Consider the following 27074-nt stretch of genomic DNA (forward strand, 5'->3'; position numbering starts at 1 on the left):
GGGCAACGGAAGTTTGTTTCTTAGAGTTCCACGACACCAGGGACCTTCCTAAGAATTGGCACGTCCCAGATGTACTCTTTCTATCGACCTTACATCCAGCATAGTCGGAGTCTGAGTAACCAACCAAGTCAAAGGTAGACCCCTTTGGATACCAGAGCCCGAAGCAAGGCGTAGCAACCAGATATCTAAGAATCCGCTTCACCGCCACTAAGTGACACTCCTTAGGATCGGATTGAAATCTAGCACACATGCATACGCTAAGCATAATATCCGGTCTACTAGCACATAAATAAAGTAAAGACCCTATCATTGACCGGTATGCTTTTTGATCAACGGACTTACCTCCTTTGTTGAGGTCGGTGTGTCCGTCGGTTCCCATCGGAGTCTTTGCGGGCTTGGCGTCCTTCATCCCAAACCGCTTCAGCAGATCTTGCGTGTACTTCGTTTGGGAGATGAAGGTGCCTTCCTTGAGTTGCTTCACTTGGAACCCAAGGAAGTAGTTCAACTCGCCCATCATCGACATCTCGAATTTCTGCGACATCACCCTGCTAAACTCTTCACAAGACTTTTGATTAGTAGAACCAAATATTATGTCATCGACATAAATTTGGCATACAAACAAATCACCATCACATGTCTTAGTGAAAAGAGTTGGATCGGCTTTCCCAACCTTGAACGCATTAGCAATTAAGAAATCTCTAAGGCATTCATACCATGCTCTTGGGGCTTGCTTAAGTCCATAGAGCGCCTTAGAGAGCTTACACACGTGGTCAGGGTACCGTTCATCCTCGAAGCCAGGGGGTTGCTCCACGTACACCTCCTCCTTTATAGGCCCGTTGAGGAAAGCGCTCTTCACATCCATTTGGTACAACCTGAAAGAATGGTGAGCGGCATATGCTAGCAAGATACGAATTGATTCTAACCTAGCCACAGGAGCAAAAGTCTCCTCGAAATCCAAACCTGCGACTTGGGCATAACCTTTTGCCACAAGTCGAGCCTTGTTTCTCGTCACCACCCCATGCTCGTCTTGTTTGTTGCGAAACACCCACTTGGTTCCCACAACATTTTGCTTCGGACGAGGCACCAGTGTCCAAACTTCATTCCTCTTGAAGTTGTTGAGCTCCTCCTGCATGGCCAACACCCAGTCCGGATCTAGCAAGGCCTCCTCTACCCTGAAAGGCTCAATAGAAGAGACAAAAGAGTAATGCTCACAAAAATTAACTAATCGAGATCGAGTTGTTACTCCCTTGCTGATGTCACCCAAAATTTGGTCGACGGGATGATCCCTTTGAATCATCGCTCGAACTTGGGTTGGAGGTGCCGGTTGCGCTTCTTCCTCCATCACATGATCATCTTGTGCTCCCCCTTGATCACACGCCTCCTGTTGATGAACCTGTTCATCGTCTTGTGTTGGGGGATGCACCATAGTTGAGGAAGAAGGTTGATCTTGCTCCAAGTGTTCCTGTGGTCGCACATCACCAATCGCCATGGTGCGCATAGCGGCCGTTGGAACATCTTCTTCATCTACATCATCAAGATCAACAGCTTGCTCGCTTGGAGAGCCATTAGTCTCATCAAATACAACGTCGCTAGAGACTTCAACCAAACCCGATGATTTGTTGAAGACTCTATACGCCTTTGTATTTGAGTCATAACCTAACAAAAACCCTTCTACTGCTTTGGGAGCAAACTTAGAATTTCTACCTTTCTTCACTAGAATGTAGCACTTGCTCCCAAATACACGAAAGTAAGATACATTGGGTTTGTTACCGGTTAGCAGCTCATACGAAGTCTTCTTGAGGAGGCGGTGAAGATAGACCCTGTTGATGGCATGGCAAGCCGTGTTCACAGCTTCCGACCAAAAACGCTCGGGGGTCTTGAATTCTCCAAGCATCGTCCTTGCCATGTCGATTAGCGTCCTGTTCTTCCTCTCTACCACACCATTTTGCTGTGGTGTGTAGGGAGCGGAGAACTCGTGCTTGATCCCTTCCTCCTCAAGGAACTCCTCCACTTGAAGGTTCTTGAACTCGGACCCGTTGTCGCTCCTTATCTTCTTCACCTTGAGCTCAAACTCATTTTGAGCTCTCCTGAGGAAGCGCTTGAGGGTCCCTTGGGTTTCAGACTTATCCTGCAGAAAGAACACCCAAGTGAAGCGGGAAAAGTCATCAACAATAACTAGACCATACTTACTCCCTCCTATGCTCAGATAGGTGACGGGTCCGAAGAGGTCCATATGCAGCATCTCCAGGGGTCTTGAAGTGGTCATCACATTCTTGCTGTGATGTGCTCCTCCCACTTGTTTACCTGCTTGACAAGCTGCACAAGGTCTATCTTTTTCGAATTGAACGTTAGTCAGACCTATCACGTGTTCTCCCTTTAGAAGCTTGTGAAGGTTCTTCATCCCCACATGTGCTAAGCGGCGATGCCACAACCAGCCCATGCTAGTCTTAGCAATTAAGCATGCATCTAGACCAGCCTCCTCTTTTGCAAAATCAACTAAGTAAAGTTTGCCGTCTAATACACCCTTAAATGCTAGTGAACCATCACACCTTCTAAAGACAGACACATCTATATTTGTGAATAGACAGTTATACCCCATATTGCATAATTGACTAACAGATAGCAAGTTATATCCAAGAGACTCTACTAAAAACACATTAGAAATAGAGTGCTCATTTGAAATTGCAATTTTACCTAAACCTTTTACCTTGCCTTGATTCCCATCACCGAATATAATTGAATCTTGGGAATCTTTATTCTTGACGTAGGAGGTGAACATCTTCTTCTCCCCCGTCATATGGTTTGTGCATCCGCTGTCGATAATCCAGCTTGAACCCCCGGATGCATAAACCTGCAAGGCAAATTTAGGCTTGGGTCTTAGGTACCCAACTCATGTTGGGTCCTACAAGGTTAGCACATATATTCTTAGGGACCCAAATGCAAGTTTTATCTCCCTTGCATCTTGCCCCTAACTTCCTTGCAATTACCTTCTTGCCCTTTCTACAAATAGCAAAGGGAGCATTGCAAGTATAATAAATGGTAGAAAGTTCATTTGCTACTTTCCTAGGAGCATGAATAACATTCTTTTTAGGAACAACATTTTTCCTAGTAACATTTCTATCATACACATAAGAAGAACTAGGAGCAAACATGTCATGAGAATCATAAACATATGAATCAAAAGCATCATAACTTCTATTTGCATTTCTAGTGTGTCTTCTATCATGATACAAAAAGGCATGGTTCCTTTTAGCACTAGTAGCCATAGGGGCCTTCCCTTTCTCCTTGGCGGGAATGGGAGCCTTATGGCTTGTTAAGTTCTTGGCTTCCTTCTTGAAGCCAAGTCCATCCTTAATTGAGGGGTGTCTACCAACCGTGTAGGCATCCCTAGCAAATTTTAGCTTTTCAAAATCACTTTTGCTAGTCTTAAGTTGAGCATTAAGACTAGCTACTTCATCATTTAGTTTTGAAATTGAAACTAGATGTTCATTACAAGCATTAATGTCAAAATCCTTACACCTAGTACAAATTGCGACGTGTTCTACACAAGAGTTAGATTTATTTGCTACTTCTAATTTAGCATTCAATTCATCATTAATGCTTCTTAATTTAGAAATTGTCTCATGGCAAGAAGATAATTCACAAGAAAGCATTTCATTTCTTTTAATTTCTAGAGCAAGAGAATTTTGTGCACTAACAAATTTATCATGTTCTTCATACAACAAATCCTCTTGCTTTTCTACAAGTATGTTCTTATCATTCAAGGCATCAATCAATTCATTAATTTTGTCTACCTTGGTTCTATCTAGACCTTTAAACAAGCATGAATAATCAATTTCATCTTCATCACTAGATTCATCATCACTAGAAGAAACATAAGTGGTATCTCGAGTACTCACCTTCTTCTCCCTTGCCATAAGGCAAGTATGACGCTCGTTGGGGAAGAGAGATGACTTGTTGAAGGCGGTGGCGGCGAGTCCTTCATTGTCGGAGTCGGAGGAGGAGCAGTCCGAATCCCACTCCTTTCCGATATGTGCTTCGCCCTTGGCTTTCTTGTAGTGCTTCTTCTTCTCTCTTTTGTTCCCCTTTTCCTGGTCACTTTCATTATCCGGACAGTTAGCAATAAAATGACCAAGCTTACCGCATTTGAAGCATGATCGCTTTCCCTTGGTCTTAGTCTTGCTTGGCTATCCATTGCGACTCTTTAGCACCGTCTTGAATCTTTTGATGATGAGGGCCATCTCTTCATCATTAAGACCGACCGCTTCAATTTGCGCCACCTTGCTGGGTAGCGCTTCCTTGCTCCTTGTTGCTTTGAGAGCAAGAGGTTGCGGCTCGTTGATCGGTCCATTCAATGCGTCATCCACATACCTTGCCTCCTTGATCATCATTCGCCCGCTGACGAATTTTCCTAGGACTTCTTCGGGCGACATTTTGGTGTACCTGGGATTCTCACGAATATTATTCACCAAATGAGGATCAAGAACGGTAAAGGACCTGAGCATTAGTCGGACGACGTCGTGGTCCGTCCATCGCGTGCTTCCGTAGCTCCTTATTTTGTTGATAAGGGTCTTGAGCCGGTTGTATGTCTGAGTTGGCTCCTCGCCCCTTATCATCGCGAACCGTCCAAGCTCGCCTTCCACCAACTCCATTTTGGTGAGCAAGGTAACGTCATTCCCCTCATGAGAAATCTTGAGGGTGTCCCAGATCTGCTTGGCGTTATCCAAGCCGCTCACTTTGTTATATTCATCCCTGCACAATGAAGCTAGAAGAACAGTGGTAGCTTGTGCATTCTTATGGATTTGCTCATTAATGAATGAAGGGCTATCCGAGCTATCAAATTTCATTCCACTTTCAACAATCTCCCAAATGCTTGGATGGAGAGAAAATAGGTGAGTACGCATTTTGTGACTCCAAAATCCGTAGTCCTCTCCATCAAAGTGAGGAGGCTTGCCAAGTGGAATGGGGAGCAAATGAGCATTTGAGCTATGTGGAATGCGTGAATAATCAAAAGAAAAGTTTGAGTTAACCGTCTTTTGTTTGTCGTGGTCGTCGTCCTTTTGGGAAGAAGAGGATTCGTCGCTGTCGTAGTAGACGATCTCCTTGATGCGCCTTGTCTTCTTCTTCTTCCCATCTTTGCGCCTGTGGCCCGAGCCCGAGTCGTTGGACTTGTCATCCCTTGGCTCGTTGACGAAGGACTCCTTCTCCTTGTCATTGATCACGATTCCCTTCCCCTTAGGATCCATCTCTTCGGGCGGTTAGTCCCTTTCTTGAAGAGAACGGCTCCGATACCAATTGAGAGTACCTAGAGGGGGGTGAATAGGTGATCCTGGGAAACTTAAACTTATAGCCACAAAACTTGGTTAAGAGTGTTAGCACAATTATTGCCAAGTGGCTAGAGAGGAGCCAGAACACAATAACCACAAGAATTCAAGCACAGAGATGACACAGTGGTTATCCCGTGGTTCGGCCAAGTACAAAACTTGCCTACTCCACGTTGTGGCGTCCCAACGGACGAGAGTTGCACTCAACTCCTCTCAAGTGATCCAATGATCAACTTGAATACCACGGTGTTCTTCTTTCCTTTGATCTTTTCCCGTTTGCGAGGAATCTCCACAACTTGGAGTCTCTCGCCCTTACAATTGAGTTTCACAAAGAAGCACGGAGTAAGGGAGGGAAGCAACACACACAAAACCACAGCAAAATGCGCACACACACGGCCAAGAATCGAGCTCAAAAGACTATCTCGAAGTTCTCACTAGAACAGAGCTCGAATCACTTAGAATGACAAACAAATGCGCAAAGACTGAGTGTGGATGATCAAGATTGCTCTAAGGTTGCTTGGTGTCATCCTCCATGCGCCAAGGGGTCCCTTTTATAGGCCCAAGGCAGCTAGGAGCCGTTGGGAACAAATCTGGAAGGCCATCTTTGCCTTCTGTCTCGTGGCGCACCGGACAGTCCGGTGCACACCGGACACTGTCCGGTGCCCGATTTGTTTCCATAAAAAACTCATCCGACCGTTGCTTTCTGATGCAGATCTGCGCACAGTTGGCGCACCGGACATGTCCGGTGCACACCGGACAGTCCGGTGCCCCTTTCCGACCGTTGGCTCGGCCACGTGTCGCGCGCGGATCGCGCGGCCGACCGTTGGCTCACCGGACAGTCCGGTGCACACCGGACAGTCCGGTGAATTTTAGCCGAAGTCGCCGGAGAAAACCCGAGAGCGGCTGGTTTGCCCCGCGCTGGTCTGGCGCACCGGACACTGTCCGGTGCACACCGGACAGTCCGGTGCCCCAGCCCGAAGCAGCCTTTGGCTGTACACAGCCACTCTCCACTTCTTTTTCTTTTTCCTGTTTCTAACACTTAGACAAGAATATTAGTATTCAAAACTAATGTACTAAGGCTTAGAAACATACCTTTACTTGTGATTTGCACTTTGTTCACCCATGAGCATATTTTCATATTTAAGCACTTGTGTTTGCACCCAATCACCAAAATACTTAGAAATGGCCCAAGGGCACATTTCCCTTTCAGTAACGTTGTCGTTTGCTCGACGTTTGCTGGATGCGGTCTGTGCGTGTGTTTGCTGAATTTTTGTGCGTTTTGTCTTAGGCGGAGCGCGGCGAGCGGGTGGACGACTTCGGGGCGCTGAACAGCGCGTTGCCTGACCCGGAGACGACCCCTGCGGAGGCCGCGACTGGAGTCGCCCCGGGATCGACCCCGGAGACTGCGGAAGACGCACCAGGCGCCCCCGCATCTGCTGCGGCCGGCGAAGTCCTGCCCCCAAAGGTGGCCGAAGGCACGCCCGATGCCCCCGTAGCTGCTGTGCCGAGCGCTGAAGATCCCGCGGCGGTGGGGGCGGAGGCAGCGGCGGAGGCTGCGGCGGAGGCTCCCGCAGCGGCAGGGCCTTCGCAGGTGGCGTAGTGGGTGATTAGGGTTGGGGAATTTTTGGATGTTGTACTGAATTTTGGTTGCTGCGCAGGTTCAAGATTTTGGGCCTGCGCACGCAACCGCTACTACTGAGTTTTTGGCGGCTTCGACCGCGGAAGATGGAAATGAATATGGTGGGTCTGTATCTGAGTTTTTTGATTTTACTGACTCTGGGAGCTCGGTTGAGTGGACTGAGGAGTCGTCGGAGGAGGACTTGGATTATTTTGCGGTCTTGGACGTGGCTGCGGCGGAGGCTGTGCCACATTTTGCGGACGCGCCAGACGTGCCAGGTCCTAGTACCGGGCGCCGACGACGAAGGGCGGTTGCAAAGCGTAGGGTTAGTGTGGAGGAAGGGGCTCGGCTTCGCGTGAGTAGGGCTGGTCGGCAGGAGCTGCTGTCTTTGCCGGCCGCCGCGGGTGCAGGGGAAGGGGAGCTGCGAAGTCTTTTTGCGGGTGAGGAGCTTAGGATAATGTTATTTAATTATAGGGAGATGGGAATTATTCCTAAGGTTGAGCCAATGTAGAGCGTGGTGCCCTCGCTTGTGTATGTGTAAGGGCTTGTAAAATGGAGTTGTGTGCCCTCGTGTGCCTGCGCCTGCGAGGGCGCTCTGTACTTTGTCTGGTATGGTTGATTATGCTGTTCCGGTGTGATTACAGTTGGTCTTGCTGTCGTTTCTGCTTTTGTTGTACTGGGTCGGCTGCGCCCTTGGGCGGCTCTTACGCGGAGTCTTTGCGATAGACATTGGAATTTTTCGCACTTGTTGTGCTGAGTCCGGCTGCACCCTTAGGCGACTTCTGCGCGGATAGTCTTCGCGATAGACATCGGAATTTTTCGCACTTGTTGTGCTAAGTCCGGCTGCACCCTTAGGCGACTTCTGCGCGGATAGTCTTCGCGATAGACATTGGAATTTTTCGCACTTGTTGTGCTAAGTTCGGCTGCACCCTTAGGCGACTTCTGCGCGGATAGTCTTCGCGATAGACATCAGAATTTTTCGCACTTGTTGTGCTAAGTCCGGCTGCACCCTTAGGCGACTTCTGCGCGGATAGTCTTCGCGATAGACATCGGAATTTTTCGCACTTGTTGTGCTAAGTCCGGCTGCACCCTTAGGCGACTTCTGCGCGGATAGTCTTCGCGATAGACATCGGAATTTTTCGCACTTGTTGTGCTAAGTCCGGCTGCACCCTTAGGCGACTTCTGCGCGGATTAGTCGCACGCGAGGGTGGCTAGCGCTTAGCCTCGCGGTGACTTCGAATTGGTCGAATGCCGAAGACCGTTGTCGCGGTCTTTTTTCGACACATGTTTTTGCGGGGGATTTTTCTCACATATATTACATGGCTCCGCCTCGTTAAAAACCTCACCCCCCGGGAGGAAAAGAGTGCGGGCCGGTACAAGATTGTTTGCGGTGAATTACAAGGGCGAAGTCAGCCCTAAATGGATTAAACAAAAAATTTGCGAAGGTTGTCGATGTTCCAGGAGTGCTCCAGGTCCTCGCCATTTGGCGTTGTGAGCCTGTAAGCGCTGGGGGAGGCTTTTGTTTTGACTATGAAGGGGCCTTCCCACTTGGGCTCCAACTTGCCCTTGGACTCCGTCCGAGCTGTTCGGATGAGTACGAGGTCCCCCGCGCTGAACTCCCTTGGGATGACTGCGCGGTCGCGCCATGCTTTGGTCTGGGCTTGGTATTTGTTTAGGGCCTGCAGGGCGAAGACCCGGTCTCCGTCAATGAGATCTTTTGAGGTTGGCTCATCCACGTCAGGGACGGCTGACGGAGCTGTACGCGGAGACCCATGCTTTATTTCTTGCGGGGTCATTGCCTCCGATCCGTATAGAAGGCGGAAAGGAGTGAACCCGGTCGCCCTGCATTCAGTTGTGTTTAGCGCCCAGACTGCCTCCGGTAACAAGTCAGTCCATCTGCCTTTTTTTCATCGAGGAGCATCTTCTTGACAGCTGTGAAGATTTTCCCATTGGCACGCTCCACGACCCCGTTGGGCTGCGGATGATAGACTGAAGCGAAGGCAAGCTTTGGTGCCGATGGAGAAACAAAAATCCTTGAAATCTTGGCTGTCAAACTGCTTGCCGTTGTCAACTGTTAGCTCGGACGGTACTCCGAAGCGGCAAACAATGTTCTGCCAAAAGAATTTTTGGGCAGTCTTTGATGTGATTGTGGAAACAGCCCTCGCTTCAATCCATTTGGTGAAGTATTCGACGGCTACGAAGGCGAACTTAAGGTTCCCCTGAGCGGTGGGCAGGGGCCCGACAATGTCCAGGCCCCAGCGCTGGAGAGGCCATGTATGGGCAATCAGCTTTGTATATTGCGAGGGGTTGCCTGACCGAGGAGAGAACTTCTGGCAGGCTTCGCAGGACCTTGTGACTCGATTTGCGGCGCAGATCATTGCAGGCCAGTAAAACCCTTGTCGGATCACCTTTGCAGCCAGGGCCCTTGGCCCCGCGTGCGAGCCGCACGTGCCACTGTGGACCTCGCGTAGGATTTGCATGCCTTCGGTTTCGGTGACGCATTTAAGCATTGGCTGACTGACCCCTTTCTTGTATAATTGGCCCTCGATCAGTGCGAAGTCCCGGCTTCGATGTCTGAGGCGCTTTGCCTCACTGACGTCGGTTGGATGATAGTATCCCTGTAGGAACAGGGTTATTGGTGCCCGCCAGTCTTCGGTCATGATTAGGTTGACTATACGGTGGCCCTCGCTATCATTAGTTATTTGGAGCCCTTCGGGGCTCCGGACGGCCGGCGTGCCGATGGTGTGAAAGAATACGTCGGAGGGCAGGGGCTCGCCCCTGGCGGCGGCCTTGGCTAATGCATCGGCCTCCTCGTTCTTGGCCCTGTCCACATGCTGTAGGGTGAATCCCTTGAACTGTCTCTCGAGACTTCGGATAGCCGCGAGGTATTGCATGAGCGCGGGGTCTTTTGCTGCATAGTCTTTCTCGACCTGGCCGGCAACTATCTTGGAGTCTGTTTTGATGATACATGTGGTGACTCCGAGGGCCCTTAGCTTGCGGAGGCCGAGGATAACTGCTTCATACTCTGCTATGTTGTTTGTACATTTGTCGGATTCCAGAGCGAAGCTGAGGCGTGCTGCATATCTGTGTTTGACTCCGGCTGGTGAGGTGACGACTGCAGCGACGCCTGCCCCCGCATGACACCATGCACCGTCGCAATGGATAGTCCAGACCTTTTCTGTGGACGGGTCCGGCTGTGTTACTGGCCCAGTCCAGTCGACGACGAAGTCTGCGAGGACTTGCGACTTGATAGCTGTCCTGGGTTCGAAGCTGATGTGGTAGCCGGAGAGTTCGGCTGCCCACTTGGCAATCCTCACTGATGCCTCCGGGTTTCTGAATAGTTCGCCGAGCCCCCTGTCTGAGGTGACTCGGACCTTGAATGCTTCGAAGTAATGGCACAGCTTGCGCGAGGACATAACAACTGCGTAGGCAATCTTCTCCAGCTCTGTCATGTTGCATTTGGACGGTGTCAGGACTTCGGAGACATAGTAGACAGGGCACTGTCTGACTGCGCCCTCGACTGTCTGCTCCTGTACCAGTGCCGCGCTGACCGCGTGCGGCGAAGCCGCGACATAGAGCAATAAGGGGAGCGAGGAGTCGGGGCTTGTGAGGATGGCCAGCTCCGACAGGTACTGTTTTAGTGAGGCGAAGGCCGCTGGTTGCTCCGGTCCCCAGGCGAAGTCCTTCGCGCCGCGGAGTGTTTTGAGGAAGGGGAGACTTCGCTCGGCGGACCTGGAGATGAATCTGTTGAGAGCAGCCAACCTGCCTGTCAGGCGCTGGACGTCCCTGGCGGACTGCGGAGGCGACATATCGACGATGGCCTGGATCTTGGTTGGGTTGGCCTCGATGCCGCGGCGGGACACCAGGTAGCCCAATATCTTGCCCTGGCGAACACCGAAGACGCACTTTTCCGGGTTTAGGCGGAGTCGCGCATCTCGCATGTTCGCGAATGTCTCTGCCAGGTCGGCGAGATGGTCCTCCTTATTCTTGCTGGCGACGACGATGTCGTCCACATATGTAAATATATTTCTGCCGACCTGCCCTTCGAGTACTGTTTTGGTGAGTCTGGAGAAGGTGGACCCGGCATTCTTGAGACCCTCCGGCATTCTGACAAAGCAATAAGTGCCGAAGGGTGTTATAAAGCTGGTGCTAGCCTTGTCTTCCTCCTTCATGTATATCTGGTGATAGCCGGAGAAGCAGTCGAGGAGGGACATGACCTCGCATCCGGCCGCGCTATCGACTATTTTGTCGATCCGCGGCAACGGGAAATTGTCCTTTGGGCAGGCCTTATTGAGACTGGTGAAGTCTATGCACATGCGCCATTTCCCGCTTTTTTCTGCACCATCACAACATTGGAGAGCCACGTGGGGTAAGCCACTAGCTCGATGAATTTAGCCTCCAGGAGGCGGTGCACCTCTGCCTTGGCGGCCTCTGTCTTTTCGTCTGACATTTTGCGAAGTCTCTGCTTTTTGGGTCGCACCGAAGGGTCAATTCCCAAGCTGTGCTCAATTATGGATCGGCTGACTCCGACCAGGTCGAGGGCGGACCAGGCGAAGACATCTTTATTCTTGGCCAGGCAGCAGAGAAGTTTCCCTTCTTCAAGTGAGGTGAGGTCTTCGCTGATAGTGACTGTCTGCTTGGGCGTGGCCTGATCGAGGGGGACGGTCTTGGTCCCGTCCTGGCACTGCAACTGTGCCTTGTCGTGCTGCTTGTCGGTTGGGCTGGCCGGCGCAGGGACTTCGCGCTGGGTCGTGAGACAGTGTACGTTCCTCTGACCAGGCACGAAGTCCCGCTCTATGTTGCGCGCCGTCTGCTGGTTGCCGTAGATTGTGATGGCGCCTAGCGGACCTGGTATCTTCATACATAGGTACAACCCGTGAATGGCAGCTTCGAACTTATTGATGGAGCCCCAGCCCATGATGGCGTTGTATGGATATACCATATCGACAATGTCGAAGGTTACTTGCTCACTTCGGGCATTGGGTGCTACACCGAAGGAGAGGGGCAACTCTATCTTGCCAACTGGAAAGGTGCCCTTGCCGCCGAAACCATACAAAGGGTTGTCCGAAGGCTTCAGCAAGCTGTGGCTTATACCCATGCGATCGAAGGCGTGCAGGAAGATGATGTTCGCCTGACTGCCGTTGTCGACTAGGACTTTGTGTAAGTCCCAGCCTGCCACGCTGCAATTGATGACCATAGCGTCAATGTGGGGGGCGCTGCGCAGATCGACGTCTCGTGCATCGAAGGTTAACGGTATGTGGGACCACTTCGTCTGCACGACTGGGCCAGTGACCGCGACATGGTTGATGCTGCGGTAGTGGTCCCGCTTCTGCCGCTTGGTGTCGAAGTCAGTGCTGGACCCCCCTGTTATCATGTGAATGACTCCGCGATATGGCTGATCGGCGAAGTCTTCCTGCTTTGGGGCATGGGGGATGTTTTGGTGTTGCTGGTGTGGTTAGGGATGAAAACGATCAGGAAAAACACCGTCCCATCCCGTACCATATTCCCGTTTTGAACCGTTCGTTTTCGTTTTTCCGGGAAAATAAGAAAACGGTACGGGAACCGGGATAGGTATGTCCGGGAACGGATCCGAAAACGGTTGAGGGTGTTTCCCGCCCGTATTTACGGTATCCCGTATTGTACCGGGAATTTCCTATATTTTCCCATATTGGCAAATTGGCCCACGCTAGCTGCAGCCTACATCCTACAGGCCCTTGCGGCCTTGCCCCTTGTCCACCACCCACGGCCCACCAATCCAGCACGAGTGGTCCACGACACTAGCTAACCATTTAGCCTGTTCGTCCAGACGTCCACTAGAAGCCGCCAGCCAGCCTGTTTGGCACTGCCTAAGCCTAATCCATTAGCAGTTCGGCACTGCGGGTCTGCGGCGGCCGGCGACAGCGGCACTACGGAGCCCCCAGCCAGCCTCAGGTTGTGGCAGCCGCAACAGCCAGCAGGTGGTCAGGTTCGTGTGCACGTGTTCAGGCGTTCAACGCATTGTTCAGATTCGTGTGCACGTGTTCGGGCGTTCAGCGCAGTGTTCAGGTTCGTGTGGCAACAACCAACTGTTCTATGCGACAACAACTTTGTCATTGTGTGTGCTTAAATATGTGTGCAACTGCAGTGTGTCTGTGTCATTGTTATTGTCATTGCATGAGACATATCTGAAAAAAAGATGGCCGACAACTGCAGTGCGCCTGTGTGCTGTGTGCATCCGGCTGCTGTCCGGCTACCGTCCGTTTTCGTTGAATATTCGTTCGTATGTGTTCGTTTTCGTATACTCATATATTCCGCAACCGTTTTCGCTACCGCCTTTCCCGCTCCCGCTCCCGTTTTCGGTAAAAAAATATGGTAACGGAAACGGGAGAGGTAGTTTCCCGCCCGTTCCCGTTCGTTTTCATCCCTAGGTGTGGTGGTGGGGGTGGAGGAGGTACGATTTGTACTTCCTGATGGTGTTGGTAAGCGTGGTGCGGTGGATGCGGAGCGGGAGCGTGGATATATCGTGGAGGGGGTGGCTGGTAATTATGCGCGACAATTCTGGGATTGTCGGCTGGCTGTGCCCGCGCCATTCTGTCTCTGGTGGCCTTCGTCTCGGGGCAGTCTTTGGTTTGGTGGGCGCAGTCTTCGCCGTGGAAAAGGCAGTAGAACCGGCGCGGCGGCTGCGCTCGCCCTCGGCCCCTGCCACGAGCTCCATTTCCGCGGCCCTGGGGGGATATTCCTGGCGACGAGGGGGGTCAGCAGCAGGCTGCTGGTTGGCGATGTTGTGCACTTGCTGTTGACTGCGGCCATCTCGACCGGAGTCTGGCTGCGGAGTCCTTGTCCACGTGCGGCTGGACTGCGGGGCATCTTTGGGCTTCCGCTGTGACTCAACCTTGCGCTGGTGGAGCTCTTCGGATTTGGCATATTTTTCGAAGAGCTGATATAGCTCCTCGAGGTTCCTGGGTGGATCTCTGATACAGTGGCTGTAGAGGACGCCAGCCCGAAGGCCACTGATGGTGTAGTGGATAGCAATCTGATCATCGACGGAGGGCAGTTGTGATTTGAGCGTTAAAAATTTGCGGTAATACTCCCGCAGAGTCTCCTTTTCCAGCTGTTTGCAAAGCGAGAGCTCGGCCAAAGCGTCGGTGTCTGGACGGTACCCTTGGAAGTTGAGAAGGAACTTGTCCCTGAGACTTCTCCACGAATCAATGGACAGCGGAGGCAATCTGGTGAACCAGGTGAGTGCTGGGCCCTCTAGAGCGATGATGAAAGACTTCGCCATTGTGGCGTCGTCCCCTCCGGCGGATGCAACGGCGACTTGATAACTCATTATGTACTGTGCGGGGTCGGTGCTGCCGTTGTACTTGGGATATGCCCCTGCCCGGAAGTTAGCTGGCCAAGGTGTCACTTGCAGGTGTGGCGCCAGGGGACTTCGCTCGTCGAGGTAGTTGACCCCTTGGAATGGCGCGCTGTGCTGGAAGGCGTAGTCATGCTGGGGGAAACACGGGCTCTCCGGCTGCGCCCGGTGTTGCGGGGGTGGGCCACGCTGCAGGCCGAGGTGGCCTTCGCGCGTGTCCTCTGGTTGTGCGCGCTGCTGGAGGGGTGGCTCTTGCTGTGGACCGAGGTGGCCTTCGCGCTGCATCAGCGCGATCTCGCGCTCGAGGTCTTGGGCCTTCTGCTCCTCGTCGCGTATCATTTGCCGCACCTTGGCTAGTGCGGACACACGCTGGCGCTTGGCCTCCAGTATCTCTTTCTGCCTCTGAAGGTTGCGGTTCTTGAGGCGCAGGGCGCGCAGCTGTAGCTGTTCTTCTGTTGAGACGCCGAGGACCTCGCCGTCCTCGGTGAGATCCGCGCCCTCCAGTGGAGCGAAGCCTGGGGGTGGCTGCGACTGTCTTTCGGGCCCGCAGGTGCGGAGGGTGTCGTCTTCGCAGGTGCGGGGAATATTGTCTTCGGTGAGCTCTTGGTGGGTGGATTGGGTGAGGGCGAGGGCCTTGCCCTTCCTTGCGGCAAGCAGTGCTGCCTTCGCAGCCTCGTCAGCTTTCGGGTTAGCTCTCTTGGGTGCCATCGCGGGTGGTTTGGTCGTAGCACGAACGGTGGACGCCAAATGTTGGAACTTGCTCTCAGCAGCAAGAAGACCAACAAGGGTGAACAGTGGTGACAACAGGGTTACATGCTCGGGGGCAATAGCTCTGTTAATCTAGCCTTTCACGGGCACTGTGCGGGGGTATTTATAGGTATCTGAGTGCTCAACGCCTTGTGTTAAGGACGCATGTGCCCTCAGACACCTAGTTTATCCCCAGAATATTCCCATAAAGCAGGGTTACAAGCTGTAATTACAAGTATGCCTTTACAAGTTAGGCCCGTAATACAGAGGCGGCCACGCGGGGTCCGTTACAATGGGCCAGATCACACGTGGGCCTTGGGACTGAACGAGGCCGCGCCGCGGGAAGACGTCGCCGCAGGCCTTCGTCAAAGTGCCGAGTCCTGCGAAGGGTGTCCCTGCCCGTTTTGTCTCTGTCAGACCAGCGGCTGCAGCGAAGGCCTCGAGCGATGGGTGGCGTCTTTGCCTTCGCCCCAACAGCCAAATCGCAGTTTTAGCCTCGTAGGTTAAGCAAACACGGTAAACCAAGTAGTACGTTCTACGGAGTGCCGTACGACAGGTTCCGAACCCGGGCTACGACGAGCGGACGCGCAACCTCACGACTCACGAGAGTCACGAGGCGTGCGACGGCACGTGTCGTGGTGGGCCTGTCCTCGTCCGGAAACCGGCGGAATCTCTTTGGGATGCCACTGCGCCACTTCATGACCACGCAGGTGAGGCAGGCTGAGCGCCGGTGCGGTACGGCCTTTTTGCAGTGGACGTACGACGAGAATCTGTACTAGTCACGAGCGGTCGCTGTGCCTGCCCCTACTGCACGGAACATTGCAGTTTCGACAGAGGCCCATTCCCTGCATTTTTCCTTTAGTTTTAGCCCATCGAGCCTTACGGAATCGCCACTTTTCCTCTTCAGCGTAAAGCCATTCAAGAAGTTAGACTTCAGTGCCAATACACACACATAACACGCTCGACCGGACATTGTGCTATGTGGGCTGACAATGGTCTGTAAATTTTGCACTATAAGATTTAAGGATCAAGTCGGATTAGGATCGGGCTTTATTTATAGTCATTTTTGAACTATAATTTATTTAGGGCTTTGACATTTTGTGAAGAACCATGTGGATCACAATCCATTACCACCCTTAGCTATGTGAGCCTCCCACTCGTACCTTGTACAACCAAAAACAGAAGCATAGATTTGCAGCAATATAACAGAGCTAGGACCTTTCTTTCTGAACGAAACTAGTTACCTCATGTGCACCTTTCATCGTAGTAGAACTGAGCTCTCGGACCGGCTGCATCTGCATGTCAAGAAAGACAAATACACCACCCATTCGATCAGATAGCTCCTTCCTTCCCGACAACCTTGACGTATGCTTTCAATGGTCCAAACTTTTAACCAGATGAAAACATAAAAACATTGTCTGAAGGAGAGCTAACCAATAATTTCACTAATAAAAACTTTCAATGCTCTACTCAGACCACCTAACCAAGTCAGCTAGAGGCTCTTTACCAATAAAAACATAAAAATAACTAACCAATAATTTCAATGGTCCAAACTTTTAACCAGATGAAAGTATGCTTTCAACGTTTCACTAATCCATTGTCTGAAGGCAGCGACAACATCAGTCTCCTAAAAATTTACTACTCCAGAACAACAAGCAATAACATTGTTAAATGAAAACACCTTGAACTTTTTTTTTCTTGAATACACAGGAGAGCTGCGTATTTTTGTATTAAGAAGAAGAAGAAAGGGGGAGAAAACCCCGGTACAAAGTTGTTACATTTGCCTAAAAACATCTTAAACCGTCCATTTTAACCACGTTAGGGCTTGTTCATTTTACTCTCAATCCATATGGATTAGGTGCGATTGGGTGGGTTTAAATCGTAAGCAAGTCGAAATTTTTCATAATTTTTTCTAATCTCATACAATCCATATGAGATAGCGAACAAGGCCTTAGTAAGCATACGAGAACATAACTTAGTGTGCCTCCTTTAACTTCAACGTGTAAAGTTTGACTATTATTACGTTTAGGCGTTCACATTATACAAGGTTATGTATTGTGAAATATATAGTGTCAGGGCGAAAAAAAAATACTCATAATGGACTGGACATAAAAGTTCTGATGGTTGATATGCAGCTTTGTATCTCATTTTATTGCAAGAATGTATACAGTAACCGAGGTAGTAGTACTGAAGGCTGGGACGGTGCTCCTGTGTCTTCTTGACCCAATCTATCTCCTTCAGAGCTGTATACTTTCCAAGAGACAGGAAAGAATGATCAGGATCCCAGAACAAGTACTTGCTTGACAAACATTTAGGGCTTGTTTAGGAGTAAAGGTAATGGAGTGGATTGGAGGGCCTATAATCCTCCACTATTCAATTTTAGATAGCAAAGGATTATAGTCCTATCAATACTTATCGCTAAATCTGGTAAACTAAAGAGAGCCTGCGCAGAGTCGCGTTGGGCAAATCATGAAGGCAGCTTAACATTTCTTCTGACGCCGCCCGCCGCCGCCAGCCGGAACGCAACACCGCAGCGGTTACCTGCAGCGGACGGCAGGAACCTAGTCCTCCAGCGCCATCAGCGTCCGCGGTGGGCCATGATCGTTGGGGCCAAGGTAAGTTTCTTTACACCTTTTTTTTTTTTTAGTTTTCTTCATTCTAAATGCAAAAGAAATTGAGGATTCGGCGTTTAACGCTGGCTCCAAAGCCTTTATCTGCTATTGCGGTTTCAAATGACAATCTCATGATTGAGGCTGATCGCATACTGGATTACGAACGCCACCATCGAGATATGGAACTTGTGGTAGCTTCGTCCAGCCGATCAAAACCTCATGTGCATGGAAAGGAAATTGGCAGAAATAATCGGTTGTGGGCTGGTTCATACGCTTCTGACAGCGATTCAGAGATTGATGGACCTGTCATTGTGCCTGATAACGATATGCTGCTTACCGTTCCTTCAGTATCTTCAGCGGAGAAGGACGTGAAGGGGGAATTGGGCACATATCCTGTTAAGGCATTCGCTCATCACAATGATGTGAAACAGGTTAACTCAAATGATTCTCATATGAAGCCTTGGGAGGGTCCTTTGCCGAGTCGTAGAGTGTCTCCTCAATTAGCATTTCATCATGTTCTCGAAAAAGCTTTGACTTGTCGAGATTCATCCAGATCGGTACCATCTGTTCATCGGGAGAAATGCGTACAGGATGGGTGCACTCTATCAGGGGCGTCAGTTTCAGCCAAAATTGGTAACATTATTCAAAAAAAGCGTATTCAGCGGGAGGTCCCGTGCTGGGCTCGGCCGGCTGCAACGTTTCTTGGTCCACTGCCGAATAAAGTTCCACCTCTGCAGGTTGGGCCGCACGTTCCCTTTAGGCCCACTCCCGGACTGGTTACTTTGTTTGCTCGCACCGGTACCAAGCCCTGCAGCTCTAGGGCTCCATTTGTTCGTAAGGGGTGCGTCCCGTTTGGTTCCTTTGCCGAGGTTCTGAAGGCGGCGACGGCTATGGAGGGGAACAATGGCATCCGTGGGCGGGGAGCTGGCCAAGGTTCGGGCTTGGGGAACGGCAGCTTTCGGGGTCGTGGAGCTGGCCAGGGACCATTCTCGGGACGCAATGGAAATGGGATGGGTCGCGGCTTCGTCGGTGGACATGCGTCGGTCCCTGGGCATGGTGGAGACAGGTGGGATCTTGGCCGAGGTCGTCAATTTCACAGAGGAGGCGAGCACTTCAACAACGTTGGACCCAACAGGTTTCCAGGTAACAATCGTGGGGGCGGCTGGAGTCATGCCAATAATAGGGCTAGGTGGGGGGATGATTTGCGTGCTGGGCAACGCTCTCTCCAGGGGGATGTAGCCAGTTTCAGTTCAGGACAGGGGTACGGTTCTGCTGTCAGCAAGGTGGAGGGTTCATCGTCGGGGCCACCAATGGCAGGTCCATCGGCTGAAGCTCTTGCACAAGCTGTCGCCCTGATTAATCATGCTCTTGCCAAACCTGCACCTGAAACCGCTCCTGATGTAAAACCAGTGCCTTTGGGGTCTCAGTTTCTGTCTGATGCAAAGGGTAAGAATGTTATGCAAGGAAAGGGGGATGGGGATCAAGGAGTAGTTGGTGATCTGTTTGGTAAAGGCGGCGGAAAAGAGAAAGCGCCATATTGCTGGAGGTGTTTGACGAAGGGCCATACCATGCAGGTTTGCACCGCTGATCTGTGGTGTGACATTTGTCAGGCTCCCTCTCACAACACTGAACGCTGTCAGAAGTTCCGGGGTACCAAACCAGCAGCTCTCACGGCTGGCTATGCAGTGGATGGGCTGGGGTTCTTTTATATACCCCATACTTCTTCTACCAAGCAGCCTGCAGACTCCAGGTTGGCTAGTATAAAAATTGATGGAGGGTGCTTATCAGTTCCTCAAGTGGTGGCTGAATTGGAGAGACTTGAATCATATGATTGAGTGGGGGGTGGTGCAGACGAAGTTCAAAGCTTCGATGACAATAGAAGAGAAGTCGGGGCCTAAAGAGGTTAAGGCTACTTTACCAAAAGTCTGGATCCAATTCACAGGCATTCCAAATGACATGATGGAATTCTTGCTAATTTGGGCGGTTGGATCTATTTTGGGGGTAACAAAAACTGTTGATATGAAGTTTACCAACCAATATGGTATTTGTCGTCTTCAAGTGATGGTGTTGGACCCTTTGCTGATCCCGCAGTTCATTGAGGTGGTGATTGGTGAATGTTTATTTGAGCTGCAATTTCGGGTTGAAGAAAACATGGATGGTGACAGCCCAGTTCCAGTGGATATGGATGACTTTAGCTGTGGGGAAGACGAAAATAAGTCGGATCAATTAGAGGATGTGGTTCGTGGGGGTAATTCTCTGCCCCCTAATAATAGTGCTCCAGATAGTGGCAAATCTGTTTCAAAGGGTGCTGGTAATGATGGTAATACTGGTAAAAAGGGAGCGGCGCATGATGTTATTAGCTCGGTAGTCCAGTATGCTGATTTGGGTTTGGGTATGCAAGGTGTTGATCATGCTGGTAATCCCACTCAAGCTGTTGTGCCAGCAACCTCGTCGTGTATGGCTGTTTCGGTGCCGTGTACTCCGGATGTGGCAGCTATGGCTGCTGTTCCAGAAGCAACTATGGGGCTAACCGAGTCAGGCAGGAGCAAAAGAAGAAACAGGAGCGGGAATGGGGACAGCATGCAAAGAGCTTCAAAGTTGAAGGCTGCTCGCAATTTAGATGCGGTCCTCTCTACAGGTAATTCCATACGCAGCCTACCTTATGTTCTTATTCCTGATGAAGTAGTGCAGCGGTTAACTTCTTTAGGTTTTGTTTGTGGGAATAATGATAAATCTTGGGACAAATTCCTAGAGTTGTTAACCAATAAGCTGAGTGGTGAGTCTGGTAGTTTCGTAGATGCCAAGTCAGTTGCTTTAGAGAGAGAGGAAAAAGAGAGGTTAGAGGATCAGGAGCTTGATAACTTCATTTTGGGCTCTTTACGCAATGACATGTTGGAAGAAGTGATGGACTTTACTAGTGAGCATATAATTATGTCTCATACTAGTAGGCCTGAAGTCACAAAAAGCTCTAAGAAAAAGAGCAGGAATAGAAATAAAATAAAATCGGTTGCCCAATGAGAGGGGTTTTCTGGAATAGTGATGGGTTCAGAGACCCTATGAAACATAGATTTGTGTCTGACTTGTCTAAAGAACACACTTTGTCTTTTATAGCTATTTCGGAAACAGTGAGAAAATCTTTCTCTGACTCTTTCCTGAGGAATCTTAGTGGGGGAAGGAATTTTATTTGGCACACAAAAGAACCTACAGGCCGTTCGGGGGGTATTCTGTTGGGTGTTGATTTAGATGTATTTGATATTGGTGCTATTGATGAAGGGGAGTTTTATGTCAAGTTCAAGGTGTGTAACAAAAGCGATAGCTTCAAGTGGGCTTTAACAGTCGTCTACGGTCCAGCCCAATTTGAGAGGAAGGAGGCATTCCTGACGGAGCTAGTCCAAATGGCGAACCATGAAACCTTACCTATCTTAATAGGTGGTGATTTTAACATCCTTAGACACCCTCATGAAAAAAATAAGGACAACTTTGATCAAAGATGGCCTTTTTTGTTCAATGCCGTTATTGACGGGTTAAACCTTAAGGAGCTTAACATGACAGGGAGACAATTCACTTGGGCCAATAACCTTCCACACCCAACTTTCGAAAAGTTGGATCGTATTTTGGTTACTACAGATTGGGAAGCTAAATATCCTTTATCCTCTGTAGTGGCGTTGAGTAGAGATATATCTGATCATACGCCTATACTCTTGAATACTGGTGAACCAGTAACAGGTAACCAATACCCTTTTAAATTTGAGATTGGATGGTTATTACGTGATGGATTCTTTGACATGGTAAAGGATATTTGGACTTCAGTGGTGGAGGGCGATACACCATTGGAAAGATGGCAGTCCAGAATTAGGAGAGTCAGACAATACCTCAGGGGTTGGGCTAAAAATACTAGTGGTCATTATAAAAAGCAAAAGAAAGATCTGCTAGATAAATTAGATGATTTGGACAAAAAGGCAGAAGTGGCTCCATTGTCTAATCAGGAAATAGATCAAAAAACTTGTTTGCATTCTAAGTTGGCACAAATACTAAGAGACGAGGAAATGAAGTGGTACCAGAGAGCTAAGTCTAATGAGCTGTTGCAAGGTGACTCTAATACGAAATATTTTCAGCTGGTTGCGACTGGTAAACACAGAAAGGCTAGAATCTTCCAACTTAAAGATGGGGTACATACTATTCAAGGGGAGGAGGCCCTTAAGAAACATATTACTGCTTATTATAAGGTTTTGTTCGGGCCACCAGATCCCTCTGCAGTTGAACTTGATGAGAATCAAGTTTCGGATATACCCCAAGTATCGGATTTAGAGAATTCGTTTTTAACTTGTCAGTTCACGGAAGAAGAGATCCGTCGGGCACTCTTCCAGATGGAGCACAATAGGGCGCCTGGTCCGGACGGTTTCCCTGCGGAGTTCTTTCAAGTGTTCTGGTCGGTTATTAAGAACGATTTGCTGGCTTTATTTGAGGACTTTCATAAAGGAGATTTATCCCTCTATAGTCTTAATTTTGGTACAATCATTCTTCTGCCAAAGTGCAGGGATGCTGAGATAATTCAACAGTACAGACCCATCTGTCTACTGAATGTAAGCTTTAAGATTTTTACTAAAGTTCTTACAAATAGAATCTCAACTGTTGCTTCAAAGACTGTTGGCCCTACTCAATCTGCTTTCATTCCTGGTAGAAATATTATGGAAGGGGTGGTTGTTTTGCATGAGACCATACATGAATTGCATAGAAACAAGCAGAGCGGGGTAATTTTCAAGATTGATTTCGAAAAAGCCTATGATAAGGTTAAATGGTCATTTATCCAACAAACCTTAAGGATGAAGGGCTTTTCTAATACGTGGTGTGAGTGGATAGACTATATTATGACTGGGGGTCATGTGGGTATCAAGGTAAATGACCAAATTGGGCCTTACTTTCAGACTCACAAGGGGTTGAGGCAAGGAGACCCGCTCTCTCCCATTCTTTTTAATGTGGTAGTGGATATGCTTGCTATTCTGATTAATAGAGCTAAAGCAGATGGTCAAGTTGACGGTCTAGTGCCACATTTAGTAGATGGAGGGCTCTCTATCTTGCAATACGCGGATGACACCTTGTTGTTTTTTGATAATGATGTAGAGAAAGCAGCAAATCTGAAGTCGCTTCTTGTAGCCTTTGAGCAAGTCTCAGGTTTGAAAATTAATTACCATAAAAGTGAGTTATTTTGTTTCGGTAAGGCAATAGAGGAGGAACATCAATATCAACAGATTTTTGGCTGTAAGAAAGGGGGGGTATCCGTTTAAATACCTAGGTATTCCGATGCACTACAAGAGGTTAAGAAATAATGATTGGAAAATGATAGAGGAAAAGTTTGAAAAGAAACTCAGTGGTTGGAAAGGAAAGCTGATGTCTGTAGGGGGGCGTCTTGTTCTAATTAATTCGGTACTTACCAGCTTGGCTATGTTTATGTTGTCTTTCTTTGAGGTTCCTAGGGGTGTACTTGAGAGATTGGATTATTTTCGATCTAGATTTTTCTGGCAAGGTGAAAATCATAAGAAGAAATACAGGCTTGCTAGATGGAATATCCTTTGCCAACCTAAGGATCAAGGGGGGTTAGGTATTAAGAACTTAGATCTACAAAATAAATGCTTGCTGAGTAAGTGGCTTTTCAAGCTAGTAAATGAGGATGGAATTTGGCAAAGTATGTTGCGGAATAAATACCTTAAGAGGCACACCTTGTCAAAAGTATCCTTCAGGCCAGGTGATTCTCATTTCTGGTCGGGAATTATGAAAGTGAAAGATTTGTTTTTTAACCTAGGATCTTTTGTTTTAGGTAATGGAGAACAAATAAGATTCTGGGAGGATGTGTGGTTGGGAGACCAACCACTCATGAGGCAATATCCTTCACTATATCATATTGTGAGACAGAAAAGTGATACAGTTGCGTCTATCTTGAGGTCAACCCCCCTCAATGTTTCGTTTCGTAGGACGTTGCGGGGTCATAACTTATCTTTGTGGTATGACCTTATTAATCGGGTGGTGCTCACTCCGCTGAGCTCTAATAGAGATGTCTTTAAGTGGAGGGAAACATCTTCTGGTCAGTTCACGGTGCAATCAATGTATCAGGCTCTGATTAATAACGGTCAAATGTTTAATCACAAGCTGATTTGGAAACTGAATTTACCCCTAAAGATTAAAATCTTTTTGTGGTATTTGGTTAAAGGGATTATTCTAACTAAGGATAACCTCATCAAAAGAAATTGGAATGGGAACAAAAAATGTGGGTTTTGTAATACTGATGAGTCTATTCAACATTTGTTTATAGAATGTCATGTTGCTCGCCATATGTGGAGGTTGTTTCACTTCTGTTTTGGTATGAGTGCACCGAGGTCTGTTCGTCATATTTTTAGTACGTGGATCACCGGTATTGATTTAAAAACTAAGCGTCTTGTTATTACAGGTGTCTCAGTGTTTTGCTGGGCTATTTGGATAAGTAGGAATGACTTAGTTTTTAATAATGTTTCAAGTTTTACTTATCTGCAGGTTCTTTTTAGAGGTACACACTGGCTTAGATTCTGGGCCCAGCTACAAAAGGATGAAGCTGATGGAGTTTTAATAAAGAATGTCTGTCGTCGCCTGGAATCGGTGGCCATGCAATTTTGTGTTAATTTTGGTTGGAGGTTTTCTAATAGGATTGCCTTGTAATCATCTCACTGGTTTTATTAAGTTTAAAGAACCTTTAGTGTGTTAGTGTGTGGCTGTGTGGAGGGGTATGTCCCTTCATTGAGCAGTGTGATATAACAATTTGTGTTGGCTCTAACCTCTTTTGAGGGGAAAGCCGGAACTTTCTCTCCATTATCAAAAAAAAAAAATCAATACCCTTCATTCCACTTGCTCCCAAACAAGCCCTTAGGGAGTATACCAACTACACCAACAACCACAAGTTTTCCATCAATTCTGTCTTGCTGATGAAAAGACCCAAACCCGCATGGTGGAACTGTATTATCACCACTCTTTGGGGGGACAAACACGATTGGTGTGTCTACCAGAAATCTCTTGTATGAGCTTTCCGTAACTGTCTTCTTCTTATGCACCTTTGTCTGATACCTAAGGTACATAGCAAACTCCTCAAGATCAAAGTGAGACGTGCTCAACCTAATCTCCAAGATTTTTTCTTTTCAGAGGATATTTCACATTAGTTTTGTTCACAGAGCTTTGCTTTGAACCACTAGACTTGTCTGAAACTTGCACATGTACAAGTACAACAATGCCGGTGTGGTTCTGCATTGCCTGATTGGTGCTCAATTAGAAATTAAGATGCCCATTACAAGCTTTTACTTCAAAACCAGCTAGTTCTCCAAGATGTTCCATTGCCATGGATAGCTTTTCTGCAACAGAGTTTGGAGAAAGATCTACTAGCACTTCAGTTTGACTAGCACCATTTCCACGTGTAACTGCTGCCACTATTTGAAAACTTATATTGCACGTATAAACCAAATCTTGCACTGCTTCTCCGGTTTTTTTTTTCTTGCACTGCTTCTACGACTTTCCTTTTGACTTGAGGTCTAACAGTCTCCACAACAGCTTTGGCAAGCAAAATCAATGAGGCCACAAATATTTGCTTTCAGGGGGGGGGGGGGGGGGGGGGGGGGGGGGGGTTATACGTGATGTCATCTTCTTTCGATACACTTGGACACATGCCTGCTCGAAACTCTTTTACTGATACCTTTGATACTTTCGAGGTTGGTGAATTCAGAGGTTCAGAGGGCTTTGTTGCACTTGCCTTACACTGGGGATTCCCAATCTGTGGATCGAGCTCACCATCAAGGAAAACCTGCACATGGATGGGTTGAAAACACGACACAGGACAGTTTAAGGAGTCCATTATAAACTTAGCAGGGCATATGGATCAAAATGAACATCTTTTTAAGTGCATGAGCTTGCTGTTTGGAACAAATGAAATCATTGGCCTTCAAGCGTATCGTATATGAGGGACAGCATGTCCGTTCCTTCCATCTCAGGTTTGTAAAGAAAACAACCAGATCTCCAACCACGATCAAGAAGAGCTGTAAAATTTGCAATTATGATCACAAGTCAGAGTCATGCCATCCATTCTAAAGTGTTTTTCATTCCGTTAGGGGAAAATATGAAACAGCAGATATTATGGGTTGGAACCTGTACTTACTATACTTCAGCACCAACAAGTTATCTTGTTCCATTTCAGTTAAACTCACTCTTTCTGTTAACCACCTAGTTAAATGTATATCCCCGAAGTGCACACATACTTGTTCTCAATAAACTTATTTTTCAGGATGCAGATTTTTCACTGTTCCGAATTGCTAGATGTGGCAGTTTTCCTCGAATGTGCTGCAATGTGGCAATTTATTTGTTTGTCATACCTTTGTTTTTAATCAATCCAATTTATCCCAAACTATTGTCTTGCATGTTAAGTTGAGTTTAATTTAGGGGTGCAAATGGTTACCCAATGAGTGGACCTGATGACCCAGCGCAAGTGGACCTTGCATCTCTAGTTACATTTGTCTTCTCAGTATGTGAACCAAAATAGTCGAAAGCGAACGACCAGGTACATCAATTTGATTAGTTTGCCTAGTTAATCGGTCAGTTAACTACTCATGATTAGTCAGCTCTTTCTAGTTGAACTAGTTGCTGCTGACAGGCTGACGGTAACTTGGGCTTCAGCCCAGTAGTATTCAAGGCCCATCCCATACCACCACATCCTATCCTATATACTAAAACACAGGCTCCTCTGGCTTTGACCTAGCTGCCAGCTGAAAGGAGCATGAGCAGGAAACAGGAAAATCATTCGACCGTGATATGAAGCCTACTGGGATAGCCAATAGGCTAGGCAATTGGGCAATACGCTTCCCTGAGTCGACTAGTCGATGCCTAGTCACAATATACCATTAACTGCAATTGCCTTCCACTGGGTGAACATTATATTGCAGTATGTTCCACCTTGAAACCTGCACCATGCAACAAGAAAATAGCAGACTTGATCTATGCACATCCTGGATCTAGCAAGAAACCAAGACCCCAATTGAAGTTGAATTTTTTTGCTATCTTGTTGGAAAGCCATATTTCAATCAACAAGTTAGCATGAAACTCGTAAGCTTATACTAGGCCCCAAATCCCACCACAGGAACTGGAAAATCCCTGTGGCTAACAGAACATGTTGGAAATTGGGGCCGGTTGACTGCAGAAAATAACTAATGAGAATAGCTGTCTCACTCTACCTACGAAGTTGTATTCTTCTTACCTTCGTATTGTAATTCTCAATAATAGCCGAAGGTACATTTGTGATCCTTTGTTAAATAATAAGAGTAGAAGAAAGAAATGTCTAATAGGGTTGAATTATATGCTTCATTCTTGAGTTGTATATGATTTACCCTTAACGTCCTTCATTTATCTTCTGTTAGTTTTCTACATCTTCATCC

General features: G+C 48.3%; 1 protein-coding gene and 1 pseudogene across 2 annotated transcripts; one reads left to right on the forward strand and one right to left on the reverse strand.

The window, feature by feature from the left end:
- The first annotated feature begins 18320 nt into the window (after window positions 1-18320).
- On the forward strand, window positions 18321-24504 carry LOC103630410 (uncharacterized). 2 transcript variants are annotated; one of them, XM_008651463.4, is made up of 2 exons: window positions 18321-20275; window positions 24163-24504. In XM_008651463.4, the coding sequence occupies exons 1-2, from the start codon at window positions 19408-19410 to the stop codon at window positions 24171-24173; spliced, it is 879 nt and encodes a 292-aa protein (XP_008649685.1). In that variant the 5' UTR covers window positions 18321-19407; the 3' UTR covers window positions 24174-24504. The 2 variants fall into 2 exon arrangements, with proteins under 2 accessions (XP_008649685.1, XP_008649686.1); XM_008651464.4 differs by having other exon boundaries at window positions 18433-18780.
- LOC103631539 (arginyl-tRNA--protein transferase 1-like) lies at window positions 24469-26075 on the reverse strand (annotated as a pseudogene).
- Between the last annotated feature and the right edge of the window lie 999 nt (window positions 26076-27074).

Source organism: Zea mays, chromosome 6 (assembly GCF_902167145.1).
Source record: "Zea mays cultivar B73 chromosome 6, Zm-B73-REFERENCE-NAM-5.0, whole genome shotgun sequence".
NCBI lineage: Eukaryota > Viridiplantae > Streptophyta > Magnoliopsida > Poales > Poaceae > Zea > Zea mays.